A 20700-nucleotide genomic window follows, 5' to 3' on the forward strand; every position below is an offset into this window, starting at 1 on the left:
TACATAAATATACACATACAGTATACCTGAAAGTGCCATGTGGCAGACCAGTGAAGAGAAAATATGTAGGGTTAATTTCAAGAAGGCCAAACAACCAAAATTTCATCATGGTATAAGACAGTTCTAGATCTCAAGTCTTTATTTTTAAACTATAAAACTGTAAACTTCACAGTGCAGCCTGCATGCATTTAGCCCTATGTACAGTACAAAAGCAATGCAAATGGGATAGTTGGGGTACTCCTCAGTGTCAAGAAAGGTTTGCTGGGCTTCAAGCAGGGATTACCAACAAGTCTTTAAGGGGAATGTTAGTGCTGTAAGAGAGCCTTAACATTATCTTTTACCTCTACCTTATGGTCTACTAATCTGCTGTTCTGTTTGAACAAAGACTAGAACAGAACTCCCGGAAGTTTATAAAACTGCCCTCATTGAGTGAATGGCAAGCACAAAACTATCCTATTCTACTGTCTGATAAATGGCCCTAGTCCTAACAAATTCGAGACAATCTCAAGTTGAACTGGATGCCAACAACATAATTGGGTACTAGGAGTTCATTTTTAATTGCAATTCCTATAAACTCTCCCACCACCAACTCCTGTATTTGACAGATGGGTTTATGTAGATACAGTGTATAAACTCTTTATACACTACGGGGCAGATTTACTAAGGGTTGAATTTCGAAGTTAAAAAAACGTCGAAATTCGACCCTCGAATTGAAATCCTTCGACTTCGAATATCGAAGTCGAAGGATTTTTAGCGTATTCGATCGAGTGAACAGAAATCGTTCAATCAACTGATTCGAACGATTTTTAGCGATAGATCGAAGGATTTCTATTTGATCAAAAAAAACTTAGAAAAGTGCTGTGGAAGGTCCCCGTAGGCTAACATTGCACTTCGGTAGCTTTAACTTGGCGAAGTATGAAGTCAAGTTTTTTTTAAAGAGACAGTACTTCGATTATCGAATGGTCGAATATTCAAACGATTTTTACTTTGAATCGAAGTTGAAGTAAATTCAAAGTCGTAGTATCCTATTCGATGGTCGAAGTATCCAAAAAATTACTTTGAAATTCAAACTTTTTTAACTTTGAAAATTCACTCGAGCTTAGTAAATCTGCCCCTACATATATATAGTCCTTGTATTGCAAAAATAAGTTTTCCCTGCTGGGGTTAAGTGTTTAGTATGTATTACAAGCCACACCTATGTGCACCCATTAAAAAGGGATGAGCTGCATTCTTGTGGGCTTCTGTATTATGGGGAGGTGGCTCTCTCCTCAATATATATATATACTTTATATATATACACTTTTCCCTGAAGTTTTATATTCACCAGTCTAACACTGGTGAAATATAATGTACAAAATGGGGGGGGGGTGGAAGCACTCTAAAGGCTACGTTATAGTATATTTAAGTATAACTGGTGAAATATACACAATATTGTGCCCTTTTTACACACATATGTATGTATATTTCCCCTTCCCACCCCTAATTTGCATATGCAAATTAGGATTTGGTTCTCGGATGAATCTTTCACAAAGGATTCGGGGGTTCAGCCGAATCCAAAATAGTGGATTCGGTGTATCCCTACGATATATATGTATGTATATATATATACAAGAAATCCAAGAAGATCAGCACTCACAGGTCTTACTATTTGAATAAAAATGTTTTTATTGCAGAGCTTAGAGCCTAACGTTTCAGCCTCATCCTAGGCCTTTCTCAAAGTGCATTAATCACAAACATGGATGCATTATATACATGCACTGGCAGGAAATTTTGATGACGATGCTTGCTGGTAATTAACATAATCAGCTAATTATATATTACAAAAGAACCCCCCTGCAAATATTTAAATCATTTGTATGTCATCATGGCCCTTTCTGTGATTCATTTAACCACAACCTCCCCAATAAAAAACATGTTTAAAAACAACTCACATAATTACCACTTTTTCTTTTTTTCTTTTTAAAAACTACTTATGTATAATTTTTTAAAGTTACTAGGGCTACTAAAGTTGCCAAATCTGAGGATGTAACTATAAACGCGTGGACATCATTCTCTCTTAGCTCTCTCAATTTAAAAGCCCCATGTAAAGTGATTGCCTTTTCTTACATGTGTTAAATGTATATATAATCAGTATGGCCTTAGACCCAGTAGTTAATCCTCCTCCTCACCACTTAGAGACATCTCACTATACAATCCACACGCTGCTTGCATATCAGAGGATTTAAACTAGAACCTCCTCCCTAGGGACATCACAAACCTCACACACAGTTATCTTGCTCCACTATATTGCTACCCCTGTCAGGATATTCCCATGTGTGTAAAAATATTTACATACATTACTGTGTGCCTGCACCATAAATACATGGATTACCCATCATTTATACAGTAAATTAATTAGTGACCCACGTGTTGCTATGTTGTGAGACGTTAGAAACCATTAAACCACTCCTTTCTGTGTGAATTTTAACTGAAGCTAGTGAATTCATTTCACCTCAGTGCCACATTCAAGTGTAATTGTACTCCATAGTGTGTGTATACTCTTATATTAAGACAAAGAGAAAAAGAAAAAAGGAAAAAAAAGAAAAGAAGGAAAAAAATTCATTTAGCAGCAAAACAATCTTAAACCCCAAAACTTAAAAGAATAAGACTGTGTTCAATATTTTATGAAAGTCGGCCAGTTATGGGTAAAGGGTTGGTTGGAATGTAAAGCCACCGTGGACATGGAGGCCGCTGTCTCTGTGTCATTGATATGTTGGCAAATAATAAGTACTTACTGGGTGTGCGGTTAGTCCCGATAATCATATGTCTATGCAATGCGGGCCCCGTTTCCACAGACTCTTTCCTTCTTTTCCCTTTTTTCTTGCACCAAATACAGGATTCGGTTCGGGATTCGGCCTTTTTCAGCAGGATTCCAAATCCTTCTGTCCGGCCGAACCGAATCCTAATTAGCATATGCAAATTAGGGGCGGAGAGGGAAGTTGCTTGACTTTTTGTCACAAAACAAGGAAGTAAAAAATGTTTTTCTCTGACTTCTCACCGCCCATTTAGGCTGACCGAATTATTTAAGCATTCCTTCACTTTCTTCCATGTTGAAGTGATAGCAGCTAGGCAGCAATGACTATACAATGTTGGACTGGGACACCAGGGGCTCACCAAAAAGCCTTAGACCAGGGGCCCACCCTCATTACTATTATTCTTCAACCTCTATTCTCCTAGTCTCTTTTCTCACATACTATAATCTATTATTCAACCTATTTAGCCTCTTTGTTCTCATATAAATTGGGAATGGCCATGAAATAGGCCAAAAGTTTAGCAGCATGAGGGCCCACTGACTGACTGCCTCACCAGGAGTTTTCCTGGTATCCTGGTGGGCCAGTCCAACACTGTAACTGTAGCAGTATTCCTAATACCCTACCTTAATTTGCTAAGTACTTGTGCACATATTAATATTTTATCATTCAAATCTAAGTAAATGGTGGGAGATCTGCCACATGTAACATTTTATTCAATAAGGGGTAAAAGGTTGATATTATTTCCATGAGTCACCTTTTACACTATGTATAATGTGCCTCTCTGCTGTGTCCAAAGCTTTTGGCAAGATACAGACCACTGAGTAATCTACGTTAGAGGATTTGTGTTGATAAAGTTAGAGAATGTTCCACTTGTAGTGTTGTTTTTTTTGTGAAATACAAACAGCTGCAACATAACATTCTACTTATTCGAGAGAGATATGGTGCCAGAATTTAAGGTATGCCTAACGCATGAAGCTTTCGTACTGATCTGAGGATAATTTTCTGCACCAGTTATACAGCAGCAACACCTGGCTCCGTTTTCTCTCGTATACAGAGCAGATGAATTCCTACAGACTTTTCATGTACAGCCAGTTTATGAAATCCTGCTTGTTTTTAAGCTGTAAAAGCAAAGCTTTGAGATGAAGAGGGAGAAATTGAAAGACTTGTGTTTTCCTATGAGATACAGGAAAGGTATGAAGCCTATGATAAAAATTCCTCTAACGTCAGTGGAGAAATTAAAAACTTATTGTGGTTTTATGTTATTACACTCTGTCAAATCTCAGGCAGCTTTTCAGTGATTAGCATACATTGTACCAAGGTACCCATTTGCATTTATATAGGACTTTTATCCAAAATTTCATTCAACTGTACCTTACAATCTCATCCAGAGCAAAGGGGATTTAAGTTATCAGCTAAAGCACAGGCAGTGAAATGAAGCCCAGAGATTCAAGCAGACAACCTGCTAACTACCTGCCCTATGTCTGCCCTTTCCTACCCTGTCTGTCAGTTACACTCAGAGAGATGGAGTCTCTGGTCATTTTGTCCTCTGAACATAAAGGTGCTTGTGACAATGACCTGACTTAAATGATCTCTCTCTCTCTCTCTCTCTCTCTCTCTCTCTCTCTCTCTCTCTCTCTCTCTATATATATATACACAAGATAAGGTACTGGCAGATCAGTCATGGAATAAAAGTGTTTTCATTTAAAAGTATGTGGATATTATAAGTCACAGAGGAGTTCCGTGACCATATAAATACACAAGGCCAACTGCTTTTATACAGGTCATGGAAATCCTCAGTGATTTATTATATCCTCATGTTTTACAACAAGGAATACATTGTTTATTACTTTATACAAGTTTCAGTGAGTTATGTGACAGAAATTGCATCATTGAACACAGATTATAACCAATGACATCACTAAGCACCATTTATAAAGATTTAATTGACAGAATATCAATGGCTCTAGTGTATTTTATTGTGACTATTGTAAACCTTCCCCCATTGTAGAGCTCATGTAGCTTTGAGGTGACTCCTAAAGATCCTAAGGAATCTTTCTGTAATTTGGATCTTCATACCTTACGTCTACTAAAAAATAATGTAAACATTAAATGAACCCAATAAGCTTGTTTTGCTTCCAGTAAGGATTAATTTGATTTTTGTTCGAATCAAGTACAAGGTACTGTTTTATTATTATAGAGTAACAGCGTCAGACTAGAGGTCCTGGGGCCCACAGGGCCTGCAGCCTTAGGGGCTCCCCACACTATCCCACTGTCCCCGAGGCGCAACCCTTTTCCTGTGCGCCGCAGCTGTGGTCATGGAGGGAGTTAAGCAGCAGCAGTGCAGGGAGTGGGAGGCGGGGCCCAAAAGAGCCGGGGCCCACTGGGTTTCAGTCCTGCTGGCCCAGTCCGACCCTGCAGAGAAAAATTAAATCATTTTTTACATTTTGCATTATTTGATTATAATGGAGTCTTTAAGAGATGGCCTTTCCATAATAGGAGCTTTCTGGATAATGGGTTTCTGGATAAGGGATCCCATATATATATATATATATATATATATATATATATATATATATATATATATATATATATATATATATATATATATATATATATATTTAGGTGTATATATAGTTTTGCAAGTTAGTCTGCAGATACTTAGGTAATCACCATCATATCAACATCAGTGTTAATATTGGCAATTTTATGAATAAGGATTTCAGCATTAATTTCATACATTATCCTGTGGTTTCATTAAGTAAACATATTTTTGCCATATACATACACTGAATACGACCCTTACTATATTAAAATATCCCTTTACTAATACTACTGAAATAAAACCAGTTTAGTTTGATTACTGTGTTTTATCAAGTGAATATGTTCCTGTTTATTCTATTGTATTGCCATATATTCATTCGCTGGACAAGCTGATGATAAGCAAGAAGCCCCATTCGCGTAGTGATTAAGCACCAATGAAAGGAAACAAGGTGTGAAGAAAGATTCAGGCTGTGTCTCTGCAAGAACATAGCATTATGTGAAATGAAACAGGCTAAGTGAGCAGAGGGTGACAGATTATACACAGGAAGCCATAGAGATACTTCCTTAACTTCAAGTGAAATAATTAATTTACAGCCCACGAAGGAGGGATGGGAATAGAGCTCTGATAACAAAGTATAATATCATTTGGACATGGCAGAAAATGCAGTCTGACAGCAAAAACAAACAGGTATGCAGTACCAAGAACCATTCATCTACTTTTTGTCAAACTTTAAAACCTGTTTTATCCAATATTTTTCTTATGTCTTTTATAACCACTCTTTCCACTGCTATGCCTTTTTTGATGGTACAGGTATTAAATCTGTTATCTAGAAACCTGTTATCCAGAAAGCTCTGAGTTACGGAAAGGCTGTATCTCCCGTAGACTCCATTTTGTCCAAATAATACAAATTTTTCTTTATCTCTGTAATAATAAAACAATTTCTTTTACTTGATTCCAACTAAGATATAATTAATCCGTATTGGAAACAAAACCAGCCTGTTGGGTTTATTTTATGTTTAAATGATTTTCTAGTAGACTTACGGTACAAAGATCCAAATTACGGAAAGATCCATTATCTGGAAAACCCCAGGTCCCAAGCATTCTGGATAACAGGTGCCATACCTGTAGTATTTTCTATATACCTGTTTTAGTCAACTTGACCTGTTTGCAGTTTATATATGAATGCATTCAAACAGCTGAGGGATGGATAGAGTGCTAGTTCCATTTTCATTGCTAGGTCGGAAAAGTTTAATGCCTTTCTTTTTAAAAAGAACCATCATATAAAATTAGTGTTAATGTTATATATCTATTTCTATGGTTAATCAATGCATGTTTCTAACATACACATACTGTACGTACTGTATTTATACCCTTAATTATTATTGTAATAAAGTAGAGATTGTTTTTCACACCAGTATCTTCACTAGCAGAGCTTACAGTCTAAGGTCCCTATCAAATTCACAAATTCACAAAGCACAAACTGTGGTCTATTTTAGAGCAAATGAAGCTGCCGGTATGGTATGCAGATATGAGGAGAAAATATACCCTCAAAGGTTGTAAAACTTTTTTACTTCAAGGTCCAACTTTTAGCCAAGGATCACCATGAAGGTTTTATGATGACTTGTTTATAGAAGAAACATAATAAAACTGTTGATAATTTTTTTTTTTTAAGATGAATTGTTTGTACCTAAGGTTAAATCAATAAAGCATTTTGGGAACAAAGGAAAATTACTGGATGCTGTGGACATTGCCAGTCAGTTTACCTTGCTTACCCTGCCTGTTCAAGTGCCAACCTTCCTACCTTGTCTAACCTGTCTGAGCCTTCGTCTGAACTCCAAACATTGGGCAAGCAGCCAATGAAATTATCACTATCCTTGACAAATTAGTTATCTTCTTCCTCTAAAAATGTTGGTTATACTATGTAATGATGGAATCAAGCATCAAGAGGACAGCTATAGTGCTATTTACCGTATATACTCGAGTATAAGCCGAGTTTTTCAGCCCCCAAAATATGCTGAAAAACTCTACCTCGGCTTATACTCAGGTCAAGCGCAAAAACGGTCGCCGGCGTCTAAAAATAGTCGCCAGCGTCTAAAAATAGTCGCCGGTGCCTAAGAATAGTCGCCGGTGCCTAAGAATAGTCGCCGGCGTCCAAGAATAGTCACCGGTTGTCCAAGAATAGTCTCCAAGAATATTCGCCGGCGTCCAAGAATGGTCGCCGGCATCCAAAAACGAGACGCCGGCACCTCCAATGGGAGCAGAAACCCTCAATTTTTTGATTGAAACTTACCAGAAGCTGCTGCATTTCTCACCCTAGGCTTATACTCGAGTCAATAAGCTTTCCCAGTTTTTGGAGGTAAAATTAGGTACCTCGGCTTATACTCGGGACGGCTTATACTCGAGTATATACGGTAGGTTTTATTTATTTTTTTTATATACCAACATACTGGCACTTTTCACTCATAGCAGACTGATCAAACTAGTTAAACTTAGTAACATAGTTAAATTCGGGTTGAAAAAAGACCAAAGTCCATCCAAATGAAAACCAGCATCCATACATACACAAACTCAAGACAGATATTTGTGTCAATATGCACTGCATAAATCAGACACTGACCCATCTTTACACTCACAAAAACTATAGATATATAATATTAATAAACTATTATACTATAAGATAAAATAATGATTGATTGCTGTTTTTAATTGCACTGATGCATTTTTAGAAGAACATTGAGCTGGGTATTTGCAGAGCAGACAGGATTCTTATATGGGGCACCCATACCCATTGTGTTTTTATCTCGATGTGAAGGTTACCTTCAGCCAATTAACGCTAATATAAATGGGAAAGGATCAGCCTATGACCAACACTAGTGCCAAAGGCATTGTTGCAGTATCAATTTAGCCATTTAAGCAACTATTCTTATTTTTGAGAGAACTTGCTATATATTCAGTTTTTCATCAAACACGAGGATAAAAAATCATCATCATCCAATCAAGGGATTTCAATGTTTTCTGGCATGACAAGGCATAGCAAAACCTTATTAAAATAGGGACATTTGACATTCTGCTGCCGCAGTGTCATCCACTGCACTAGAGATGATATCTGGCTAAACATTTAATTTCAGCTCTTAAGTGTTTGGCTCGTGGATAAAACAACACTGGATAAAAGGCAAACTAACATTTTAGGTGCTACTAATGCTCAGGGCAAAATAGTGCATTTGCCAACAAGTTCACTCATTTGCTTAAAAAAGTTATTTTTGACTTGTGAACACAAAATCAATTTGAAGTCACAATATAAACTAGAGAGGTACATTTCCTGAAGAAAATGTGAGTGGTGCTTGCCGTGGCAAAACTCAGGCCCAAATCTGATTGGCTGTTGTTGCCCCACCCCTTTTTTTCCTAATTGTGAACCACAGTCACTCAGTGACTAACATACCAAAGTTTGGGAATGCTGTCATTTAATGTGTAAAAATGGCAGCATTTCTATTTTTTTCTATTGAAAATCAATGAATGAAATTTGATTGGTTGCTGGTGGCTCCGCCCACTTTTTCTAAACTTGAAGTGGAAACCCCCAGCGACCACATTTGTGATATTCAAGGTCCCTGACATCAATACTGAGAGAATGGCAGCCTTCTTAATTTTTCCCATTAAAACCAATCAAAGAAATCTGATTGGTTGGTTTTGGCTCCACCCACTTTTCTTAATTTTAATCCCAGTCCCCCAGTGACCAACTGTGCCAAGTTTGAGGACCCTGCCATTAACCGTCTAAGAGCGGCAGCAGTTTAAAATTTTCCTATTTAATTGAATGGCTGAAATTTGATTGGCTGTTGTAGACTCCGCCAACTTTTTGTAAATTTTGGCTGCAGTCACCCAGTGACCCACGGTGCCAAGTTTGGGAGCTCTGGCTTTATTACTGTGAGAATTACAGCTGTTTACATTTTCTCATTGAAGTCAATAGGGAAAATCTGATTGGTTGTTTGCGGCTCCGCTCACTTTTTTGGGTCCCCAAAATAGGACAGAAAAGTCACAACACCCCATTCCCGAATAAGCTGAACGGTTTGACACCTCATTCATGGGTCTGCGACAAACTAATTATTCGATAAATTCCCCATTATAAGTCAATGGGGCAAATTTGGGGACCTCTCCTGCCCCGGGGGTAAAACTTATACCCTCGTGTGGGGTATCATCTGACACAGGTCGCAAACCTCTTCAAATGTGGTAAATTTAACGTTTCTACAAGATTCCCTCTCTGCGCTAGAATCCGTCAAAAGTTGGCCTCAATGTTAATCTATGGGACTTTTCGGGGTGGTTAATTGCCCCCGCAAGGGGCAATTAACCACCCACCCCTTAGAAAAGTCATACCACCCCATTCCCGATTAAGCCGCACGATTTGACACCTCATTCATGGGTCTAGGACAAATGGTGCGGGACTAGTTACGCGCCAAACTTTCATACGGAAGAAGAATAAAAAAAATAAGTTTGCAAGATAACAGTAGTGATGCTTTGCTTCGCAAGCACCACTAAATAAGTTTGCAAGATAACAGTAGTGATGCTTTGCTTCGCAAGCACCACTAATAAGTTTGCAAGATAACAGTAGTGATGCTTTGCTTCGCAAGCACCACTAATAAAAATAAGTTTGCAAGATAACAGTAGGGATGTAGAGCGAACCGCCGATAATGTGTTCGCGAACGCCGTTCGCGAACACCGGCAAAAAATGCGAACAGTTCGCGAACAGTTCGCGAACTTCGAACATCCGAAAATCGTTCGATTCGAACGATCGTAGGATTTTAATCGTTCGATCGAACGATTTTCGTTCGAATCGAACGAAAATCGTTCGATTTTAGCGATCGAATGGTCGAATGGTCGAACGATTTTGACGCGAACGTCGCGCGACGTTCGCGAACTTGCGGCGGACGCGAACAGCCGATGTTCGCGCGAACAAGTTCGCCGGCGAACAGTCCGCGACATCCCTACATAACAGTAGTGATGCTTTGCTTCGCAAGCACCACTAATTATGTGAACAAAAATAACCTTTTGCAGTCACAAGATCACTTTTATGCTCTCAAAATTTAAACTCTTTCTGGACTGCCAAATGTTCTTTTGTGACGACAGAATGTTTTTTTTTTACTTTTTGTAGACATAAAATCTTTTTCTTGGTTTTAGAGCACACAATATTTTTTTTAATTAAAATTTTATATTATAATGTTTTTAATGTCATGTATTTATGGATTCAAAATGTATTTTGAAATCAAAAAGAATTTTGGGACCAAAAATAAGTTTTTTTGAATGCAATCTTGTTTGGGTAACAACAACTTTGTCAAAAATCATTTGTCACTGCAAGTTCAGTGCTCACAGAATGCAATTTTTCACCGCTATATTTTGAATTTTATATATTTTTTGGTGGCAAAATGCAATCCACGCTCTTTTTGTTTTACAAAATGCTTTTCATGTTACAAAATACGGTAAGTATAAATGGCAGCCAAAAGAAAGGAACAGATTCCCTGCCAAACATTGATCATGTAGTTACAAACTGTGAATGTTTTCTCATACAAAACATAAAAACCGATTTTCAGTTGGGTGAGGGACTACAATTTCTTTAAAAATTAATTGGGGCAGTGGGCAGATTTAACAGAACAAAACAGGCTCAGTAAAAACACCCACACATATCTGTAATATTTTTTTTATATAACTACAGCTTATATTTTAAAGTTTCTTTGGCTTTGAAATGCTGCACAACTTCTACACATGGGCAGCATTAGTGGTGGCTTCATAAAATTCTTTAGCTGGCAGAAAAAGGATTCTAATTATTTTACCAGAGATTAGCAAATTCACTCAGTACTGAATATATAATTAGTTAAAGACTTTCAGAGGCTCTGAAGTAATCTAGAACTGGGTAAAAGGGGATTTTGATATCAGAACTATGTGGGTTTGCTATTATTTTTAGTTGTAAATCAAATTCACTTTTTTATAAGAATAGAAAGAACAAATTACAGAAAGTATGTGGGCCTGAGGATGATGATTTAATAGCCCTGCCATTTGTTCAACCATCAACAATGATTTAGTGCAGATCAATTGTCCTGGCATATATTTACTTTAAAGGATATTGAAGATCCCGTGTGGTCTGCTTTCTCCAGGTCCGGACTGAGAATTAAAATAGGCCCTGGCATTTCAGGTACACAGAGGCCCAATCAGCCCACATAGAGGCTCAAATAGCCCCCCACCAGCCCACTAAATACTGACTTTCTATGGCACCTTACAGCAGCCCATCTGGCATTTGCCAGAACCCACAGATTGCCAGTCCGGGCCTGGCTTTCTCTGCCGGTCCACAAAATTGTCTGTGCTCCCTCAGACTCGTAATGAAATTCAAATCGTATTGTGGGGAGGACCAGCGCTCATTAGCAAGAGAATTAGACAAATAAGGGAAAAAAAGAAATAATTCCAATATAGTATAGTATCTCTTAATATAGATTCAGTGCACCTCAGGTGAAATTAAAATATTATAAAATAAAAATTGGTGCTGAGTGTCCTTTCCCAATTCTATTGCTGCTCTCTATGTGCCAATCTTTAAACTATTCAAATTCACACAGTGTGGTCACTCTTATGGTGGGGTACTCACAAGCGTTTAAAAGGAGAAAAGGCATTGACATTAATAATAACCTTTCCAGATGGCTTCTGATCCCACAATTCTAAAATAATGCGCTGACATAGTGTAAAACCGTCATTTTTTTAATTCCCAATAAAGTTAAAAGTACACTCACAATGTTACTATTAAAATCGCATATAAGAAAAATTCTTTGAAATTGTCACCACTTTGCCACTTTTTCGGGTCTCCAGAGCAGTCAGTGCAGATGGATTTGCCGGCATCTCAACCGCATGTACCCTAGGCTCCTGTGGATGACCAACGCATTTCGTCCTCCAATTTCGAAGTTTCTTGTACTTCGAAATTCGACCCTTGATAAATCTGCCCCATAGTGTAGTCTCAAGTGATATGAATTGGATTTGAAATGCTTTGTTTATTTTTCTTCATAAAAGAAATCAACAGAAGAATTCCCAGGCTATTTCTACATACCTTTTTATAAAGGAGGAAGAACACTTGGCATGCCAAAGTTTTGCATATTGTAGGTGAGATCAGACAGGACTTCCCACCTCGTGTGCCTCTAGGAGCTTCAGATCTGTGCCAGAGATTTAACTCATCACCCTGCCATGCTGATGATTCAACAGCAGCATGGCAGGGTGTAAACAGGTGTAGTAGTGGAAACAGGCTACTAAATGAATAAACACATTAAGGCTATAGGCAAAGGCACACTAATGAGAGCATAAACAATGTGCATACTTCTCAAAATCCATTCTTTACATGGTGATTTCACCAATGTGTGTGTAAAGTTAATAATGCTTTTATCAGTGTGAGTTTGGAAAGACTTATAGTTACACATTAGAGCAAAAGAAATGGGATGAGTTTTAGTTCTGATAGGTCCTTAGGGGGTCATGATTTAACATTTAATCAGATCAACCTGCACACAAGGGATATTTAAAACTAACCTTTTAGCCATGAACAAGAATTTGAATACTATAAGCCTCATTCATCAAAAAGAGTTGAGGAGTAAAGGGCACAGCCTTTAATTGATAGTACTGCACTGCACTGTAGATGCAGGAAACCTAAAATCAGAACTTTGCTGCAATCACATTTATTGAGTTGTCACTACATGTTTCAGGCCAATAGCCCTTTCTCAATTGAACACAGCAAATATATAATTAGATACAAATAGCTCAAGCATGTAGAAACCTCTTCCTGTGCATTTTGCCCACTGTCTATAGGCGAAGTTTGCCATTAACTCTCCATTGTCCAAAAAGAGGGAGTACTTCTCAGGGCTCCCTTAGAGACTAACCCTGAACAAATGCTTGAGCTATTTGTATCTGATAATAATAATCTGTATAACTGCTGTGTTTACTCGAGAAACGGCTGTTGGCCCAAAACATATAGTGGCACAACTCAATAAATGCAATTGCAGCAAAGTTCTGCTTTTAGGTTTCCTCCATCTTTTGTGTATATTCATTAGAAGACTAGTGAGTGCTATGGCAGGAGCATGTGATGAAGCCAACCTAATAACTGCTATCTTAATTGGAACACTGGATATTCTCAATTTAGCTGTACTGTAGATGATGGCATACGGAGGTCCCCAGATGTTGTCTTATTTGTTTATTTAGAATAGGCAAGGCTGGAGTGCGGGTGGTAAAGAGTACAATGGAGCCCTGTCCCCTGTGCCTTCAGCTCTGTGTTTTGTAACAGATTTTTAAAGTGCCACAAAATGCAGCTTGCAGATGGTACTAGGTACCAGTAAACTGCAAGTCTGCATTATTTTTTTACTCCACTTGTGCTTAGTTCTTTCTAAAGTACAGCTTATTTGCAGAAGTATCTAAAGGTCTGCTATACAATTACAGTAGCCTTTTGAACTGTAACCTTTTTTTTAAAAGTGTAAATACATCCAAGCAATTCATTAGTAGAAACACACAGGGACAATCTCTATACTTAAGGTGGCCATAGACGCACAGATAACATTGTACGAAACAAATTTAGTACAATATTTGGTGCGTGTATGGTGGGAAACGAGCTGTCCGATATCGGCAGACGACTTAGATACAGGTCGGCTTGTTGATTAGGCTGGACGGAAATTTTTGATCGGATGCAAATAAAGGCAGCCAAACATTGGCCGTTGTTAGTGCTGAATCGTCAGATACAGGAAGAATTCTATTGTTTCTACCTGTATATCTGATGATTCAGCTTTACACGTGTGTATTGAAGCAAACAATCTTTCTTGGAAAGATCTTTTCTACGAAAGATCATAATTGTCTATGGCCACCTTTACCCCAAATAAGTCAACCAACCATATCTCTTATAAATCTTATGTGCTTAGTGTAGAGCAATCAATGGTATTTATAAATATAGTTTTAATTAAACACAGTGTAATAAACCATAGCAACCAGTCAGTAATAATGCCTGATTTATGCAGTGCATGTTGACTAATGTTAACAAATATCTGTCTTGAAAATTGCAATTTGATTTTTTTATTTGTCTCCTGTGGGCTATACATAACAGTGGTAAAGAAACCATCTGCCAGGGTAATAGTGAATTTTTTCCCTCATAAATATAATTTCCATATTTTAATCCCATATACCCCCATAGATGACCTTTCATATTTGCATAATTTGTATTATATATCTTTGCTATTGGATAAAATCTTGCAGGATTTGCCATTTAGTGACTGCTCTGCTGCAAACACTTTCTATTTTTTTTTTAAAGATCTTTAATGTTTTTATAGTTAGCACCTTAACACCTTCATATTCTGCATGTAATGGTTTTGCTAGCATACAGTATGTAGCCCCTGCTGTCAGAAAGTCAACCACCAATAAGGCAATGAAAAACATATGAGCATTGGGACAGGAAAGTTCATGTGTAATATATTTAACAAACTATATACAGTATTAGTAACAATACTTTTGTGGAATACCTAGAGAAATAAAAAAGTTGGCGCCACTTTTCTTCGTTCCAAAAGCCCATTCGGTAAAATATGGATATTGCCAATATTTTTCAGCCTGAAAGCTAGAATGAGTTATGAGTTACCTTAAAGAGAGCTTGAGCCAAAAAGCTTGAGAAATCTTAAAGGGGTTGATCACTTTCTAAACACTTTTTTTCAGTTAATTTGTTTTCTGATTGTTCGATAAAAATAAAGACATTTTTTCAATTGCCTTCCATGTTAAATCTTTTACTGTTTTTCCAATATTAAAGCTTAATCTAATGTTCCTGTTTCTGGTGTTTCTGTCTGGCAGCTCAGTAATCCAGGAGCAGACTCTGAACTGCTACAGTTTGCCACAGTTTGCTTTTCACAGCAGCATCTGTGGAATATTAGCAACTTTTTTATTGCTTTACGTTTTGATTTTCAATTACAATTAAACATTCAATAGAATGCTCAGTACAATAGTTGAATAGAGGAAAGGTATAAGTAAAGAAAAAGAAAGGGAATTGTTGCCAGTTCCCAGGACCTCTCCCACATCTAGGACAGACATTCACTCTTTTCGGGTTAATGCGGATGAATTGTTTCAGTGTCATTTATACACAGTGGATACATTTAATTTGTATCAACTTATCCTTGGCCATCAACAATGATGGTAACAAATGCTACAACACCTAGTATGGAGGGGTGTGTGTATGGATGCTGGGTTTTCATTTGGAGGGGTTGAAGTTGAAGTCTTTTTTCAACCTGATTTAACTTTGTAATTATGTGACTGATATTCCAAGGTATTGGAATTCATCTACCCAGGACAAGGGAGAGGCCAGGTTGGGGTTATTGCTTGCTTTCTGGTCTATGGCAAACAGGGTGGATATGTGCCATTTTTCTTAAATCCAGAATAGCTGCCATACTCTTTTATCATATCCAGCACCTGTAAATTAGTAAAAGGTTCTTGGAATATTAACATCAGTGGCTTTAGCTGGAAAAATCCCGTCTGTCAGACAGAATAAATGGTTTTAGACAATTGGCCAATACCTATAATCTTGGCATCTGTAGAAGGCACACAGGAAAGCAGGAGGCGACAATATGGCGCACATCATTTTAGTTTTAATACAAAAGTTACTCACAGTACATGTTGACTGTTGCTTTCAGAGTTCAGAACCCATAATAACCAATAATAACCCTTGCAATGTTTGCTGCTTTATAAAACAGTAGGGCTTTATTTACAGTTTCTTTCCATTTATCTAGGGTGGGCGAGCTGGGTCTGTTCCATTTGAGGATAATCAGTTTTTTGGCATAATACAGTACAGTTCTAATTTCCTTTGAGGAGACAATTCCAGTGGTTAGTCCCAGCAGTGCAGTCGCTGGGGTAGGTTCAATTGTCATTACTTTTGATATGAAAGTGAAGATCTGTGTCCAATAGTCCTGGACCTTGGCACAACTATTGTATCAATTATAACAGTTGCCTTTAAATAAACTCAGGGATTCAGTGCAGCAGTGTCATAAGAAATGTAACAAATAATGTTTAATTTAAAACTGTTTATAGAGTCGGTGACTGCCCTCCTGCAGCTGTTTTATAAATATATATATATCTATTTATTAACTATCTGAAAACAACTGAACTGTAGAAAAGTGTTGGAAGGTGAGCAACTCCTTTAAATAGGTTGCTGCCTATATATATACTGTATATATATATATATATATATATATATATATATATATATATATATATATACATATATACATATAAAGATAGATTATGGTATGGACTTACCCAATAGTGCAGCCAGCATCTGCTTCTATTATCCATATGCAGTTCAGATTGTGATCATAGGGTGCTGGATAGCCAGGAGATAAGACTCTGCCAACCCTGTCTCCCCTTATATGTCCCCCACATTCCGCTGTGAAAAAAAGCACACCTGTTAATAATGTTTGTGCCTGAAAACAATATTGTAATTTTGTTGTACTTTGAAGTCCATTTGTTGATGTGGGCATTGTATATATACTTTTATATGTGTGGCTGTACCTTGAACCTTCCCTTTAAGAATTACAATCCTACTGTGAAAATCATTTTTAGTGTTCCTCTCAGGTGAAGTCTATGGGGCAAATTCACTAACCAGCGAAAATTCGCCAGCGCTAGCTTCAGGCACATCGCAACACTTCGCCAGGCGTAAATTCGCCTGGACAACGCTAATTCATGAAGATCTGAAGTTGCGCACAGGATAACGAAGGCTGGCGAAATTATGCTCAGCAGTTCGAAGTTATGCTAGCGATGGCTAATTAGCATATGGCGTGCAGTTAAAGTACAATGGATGTATATGCTGCAGCAAATACATTAACCTACACAAGGCCAGGGAACCTTAATAAAATTATATAAAGTTGTTATATTGCCCTACACATGTGCCCACAGTATAGTTTAGGTGCCATATGTTATCAAATGTAGGGGGGAAGGAGGGTACCTCCCAAAAAAATTCACGATCTTTTTCAGTCTATCACCCTTTAAATAGGAAAAAACTCCAGCGTTCTGAACTATTTTCTAGCACTACTCTAGCACTTCGCCTGGTCTGAGGTGGCAAAGGCAAGTCTGGCGATAGAGGTAATGTTCAGTATTATCAAAAACTTAGTGAATTTGCGTAGTAACACTACCGAAAATTTGCCTGGCGTTACAGGGCGAAGTTGCGCCAGAGTCTATCTCCTTGGAATTTACGCCAGCTAACGTTAGTAAATCGGCGAAGTGCCGAAATGACATCACGCTGAGTCAGCTGAGTCATCCAAGAATTTGTTTAGGATTAATTATGAACCTTAAAATTGTTTAGAGGAAAAGGGTTTTCTGTATTATTAAAGTTAATAATTAACTTTTTCTGCCGCCCCTTAAAGCTTAAGAATTATTGATTTAGGGCATAGCGATACAATTCAACTCTTAGATAGACTTACAGTATGTTTTCAGTTATTTGCACCACTGCTACCTGAAGCAGCTTTATTAGATTAGAGGGATAAGAAAGGTTAATATATGCAGATAAACCAAAATATAAAAATATATTTTAAGTATTGATAATTGAAAACTATACAGAAAAATATGTGATTATTTAAAAAAATAGTCAGCTATAATATACAGTAGATTGGAGCAAACGTTTGCCTAAAATACCAGCTTTTTATATAATATTAAGGCTTGATCTAAGCTTTCATAGTCTCCTGTATACAATATTTCACTAGCGCTAGTACACACCTAGAAATTACCCTGACCCTTTATAGCTGGATTGAGCAGCAAAACCCATCTACCCATCAGCTGAACTTAACTTGGCCAAGTCATTTCTCGGGTCCTGAAAGTCAGTATCTAGTACTATTAAGCTAGACACAGGGGCCTCAAATGAATGCTAATTTCAGGTTAGGATACATATACTGTAAATAGACACCAGTGCCAAGCAATCCCTACTGAAATTTGATGTGCTTTCGAAAATATTTGAGTATCTACCCACAGCTGAGCCAGCTGTCTGTGCAGCAGGAGCAGTGTGATTGGTCACCATCATCTGAAGGCCCCCTGAAGTGAGCAGATCCCCATGTAATGACAGCAGACATAAGTTTGTGGAAGTGATAAAGTACTACTATGGAATTTTCACGCTGATATACTCTAATCTTCACTAATGGCTGCATATAAAACAAAATGCTGTAAAAACAATCATTTTTTAAAAAGCATTATAAATTTTTTCTATAATAAAACTATAACCCTTTCATATAAACGGTCAATAAGTATGTACATTAATGCCTTAAACATAACAACTCAGAGTGGAAAGGCAGGCGGGAGGAGAAATGGTTCTTGTCCATCTGGCCAATCGTATGGGACTCTGGTCCCATTGACCGTGAAAGGGTATGGTGCTTTTTCATGTGCTGCTAACACATAAATGTTTTTTTTTCAACTTGACCTTTAATATTTGGGGTAAAGTAATTATTAAAGTGTTAGAGGGAAATATGTGTAATAAATAGGCTATACATTTGTAGAATAGGAGCAAAGTTTGCACCTGCTATGATATTACTCATCATTTTTCATGTTGACGGGCTTCTAAATGTTCCATTAAGCCATGTGGCCAAGCACAAATTTACTTCTGCTGACTGCAGCCTCTAAGGGGCAAATTTACCTAGGGTCGAATATCGTTTAATTAACCCTCGATATTCGACTGCCGAATTGAAATCCTTCGACTTCGAATATCGAAGTCGAAGGATTTAGCTCAATTCGAATGATTAAATCCGTTGAATCGAACGATTCGAATGATTTTAATCCATCGATTGAAGGATTATCCTTCGATCAGAAAATTGTTAGGAAGCCTATGGGGACCTTCCCCATAGGCTAACATTGGCCTCGGTAGGTTTTAGGTGGCGAACTAGGGGATCGAAGTATTTTTTAAAGAGACAGTACTTCGACTATCAAATGGTTGAATAGTCGAACGATTTTTAGTTCGAATCGTTTGAATCGAAGTCTAAGGTCGAAGTCGAAGGTCGAAGTAGCCCATTTGATGGTCGAAGTAGCCAAAAAAACCATTTGAAGTTCGAAGTTTTTTTCCTCTATTCCTTCACTCAAGCTAAGTAAATGGGCCCCTAAATGTGCATTTTAATCAAGCCTTTTCACATACTAGAAACCTTACCCAAGAAAAAGATTGTCCTCTCAGTTATAATTTAAATTCATACTTAGAGAGTATTTGAATATATAACTTAACAGAAAATATAAAATATATATGAAATAGTCTACTACAAATTACATTTTACACAATCTTCCACTGCAGAATATGTTGATTTTCCTTTTACAGCATCTTCTCCAGATGATAGAAATGTTAACTATGATATAATCTTATTTATTTCCTTTTTATAACAGAAGTACAAAAGGCAACGGCACATTTCAACTTACCCATGCACACTGGTAGAGGCTGATCCCATACTCTACGCTCCCCTGTCAGGCAAACTAAAACTCGGCTGCCACGTAGGCTGTATCCAGGATCACAACTGAAGGTCACAGAACTTCCAGCAAAGTGTCCCTCATCCTTTTCCTTGTAGCCATACTGTGGCATGCCAGGGTCCTCACATTTAATCAGTTGAAAACCTATAGTGTCAGTACAAGGACAGTGAGAAAGATGTGATTCGGCTGCAAGACTGACCTGTTTGCCTGCAGCTTTGTCAGTTTCTCAGCTAGAGGATAATTACAATTAGTGCCAAGCTTGGTGGCACTGGGAAGTGTCACAAAACAGCAAGACAGACTTGTCACTTTGTGCTGAATGATGGTCAGAGGGGAAAGCAACATACTGCACACTGAAATAATAGCGAGTAAAATGATTTAATAACATGCAAATGGATTAAACAACATGTTTATTCAGTGTGCTGAAGAAAAGAGTATCTGTGTATTGTTCTTTTAATACATTTTATATCAGTGTTGCCCCTTTAAAAAACCCTATATTGTGAACTTCTCAAAAAATCCCTTATAATATGCATTTAGAGTGATATTAAACATGGTTTTATATTCTATAAAGATCCAACAGTTCTCCAAAAAAATGTAAAGGCAGACAATATTCCCATACAGGATTGTAATACAATTCATAAAGGGGGGCAAAGCTGGCAAAAATAAGAATAAATGAGGCAGTTATTACACTGCAAAATTTAACATAAGCATATTTTTCATGACTTGTATAAAGGAGGTTCAAAAATGTACACAATGTAAAATTGCTTGCATTGCATGTATGTTTTATCCATTACCAACTATTACTACATTACCCGCTCAGTCTATAAATAACTAAGTATTGTTGCAAAGTAAAAGTTAGGTTTTTGCTTCCGTTGCATGTTTATATAAAAATCTATAAAACAGAACTAACAATTA

The 20700-nt window shown here is 37.4% G+C and overlaps 1 protein-coding gene across 2 annotated transcripts in view; it reads right to left on the reverse strand.

Moving 5' to 3' along the window:
* LOC108709590 (CUB and sushi domain-containing protein 2) overlaps positions 1-20700 on the reverse strand; it is a 599445-nt gene that overhangs the window by 89989 nt on the left and 488756 nt on the right. For both annotated transcript variants that reach the window (XM_018249580.2, XM_041584029.1), the window contains 2 exons: positions 19741-19932; positions 16618-16744 (listed from right to left, as the gene is read on the reverse strand). In XM_018249580.2, the coding sequence (XP_018105069.2) occupies positions 16618-16744; positions 19741-19932 (319 nt within the window). The remainder of the gene's footprint in view (positions 1-16617; positions 16745-19740; positions 19933-20700) is intronic.

Source organism: Xenopus laevis, chromosome 2S (assembly GCF_017654675.1).
Source record: "Xenopus laevis strain J_2021 chromosome 2S, Xenopus_laevis_v10.1, whole genome shotgun sequence".
Taxonomy (NCBI): Eukaryota; Metazoa; Chordata; class Amphibia; order Anura; family Pipidae; genus Xenopus; species Xenopus laevis.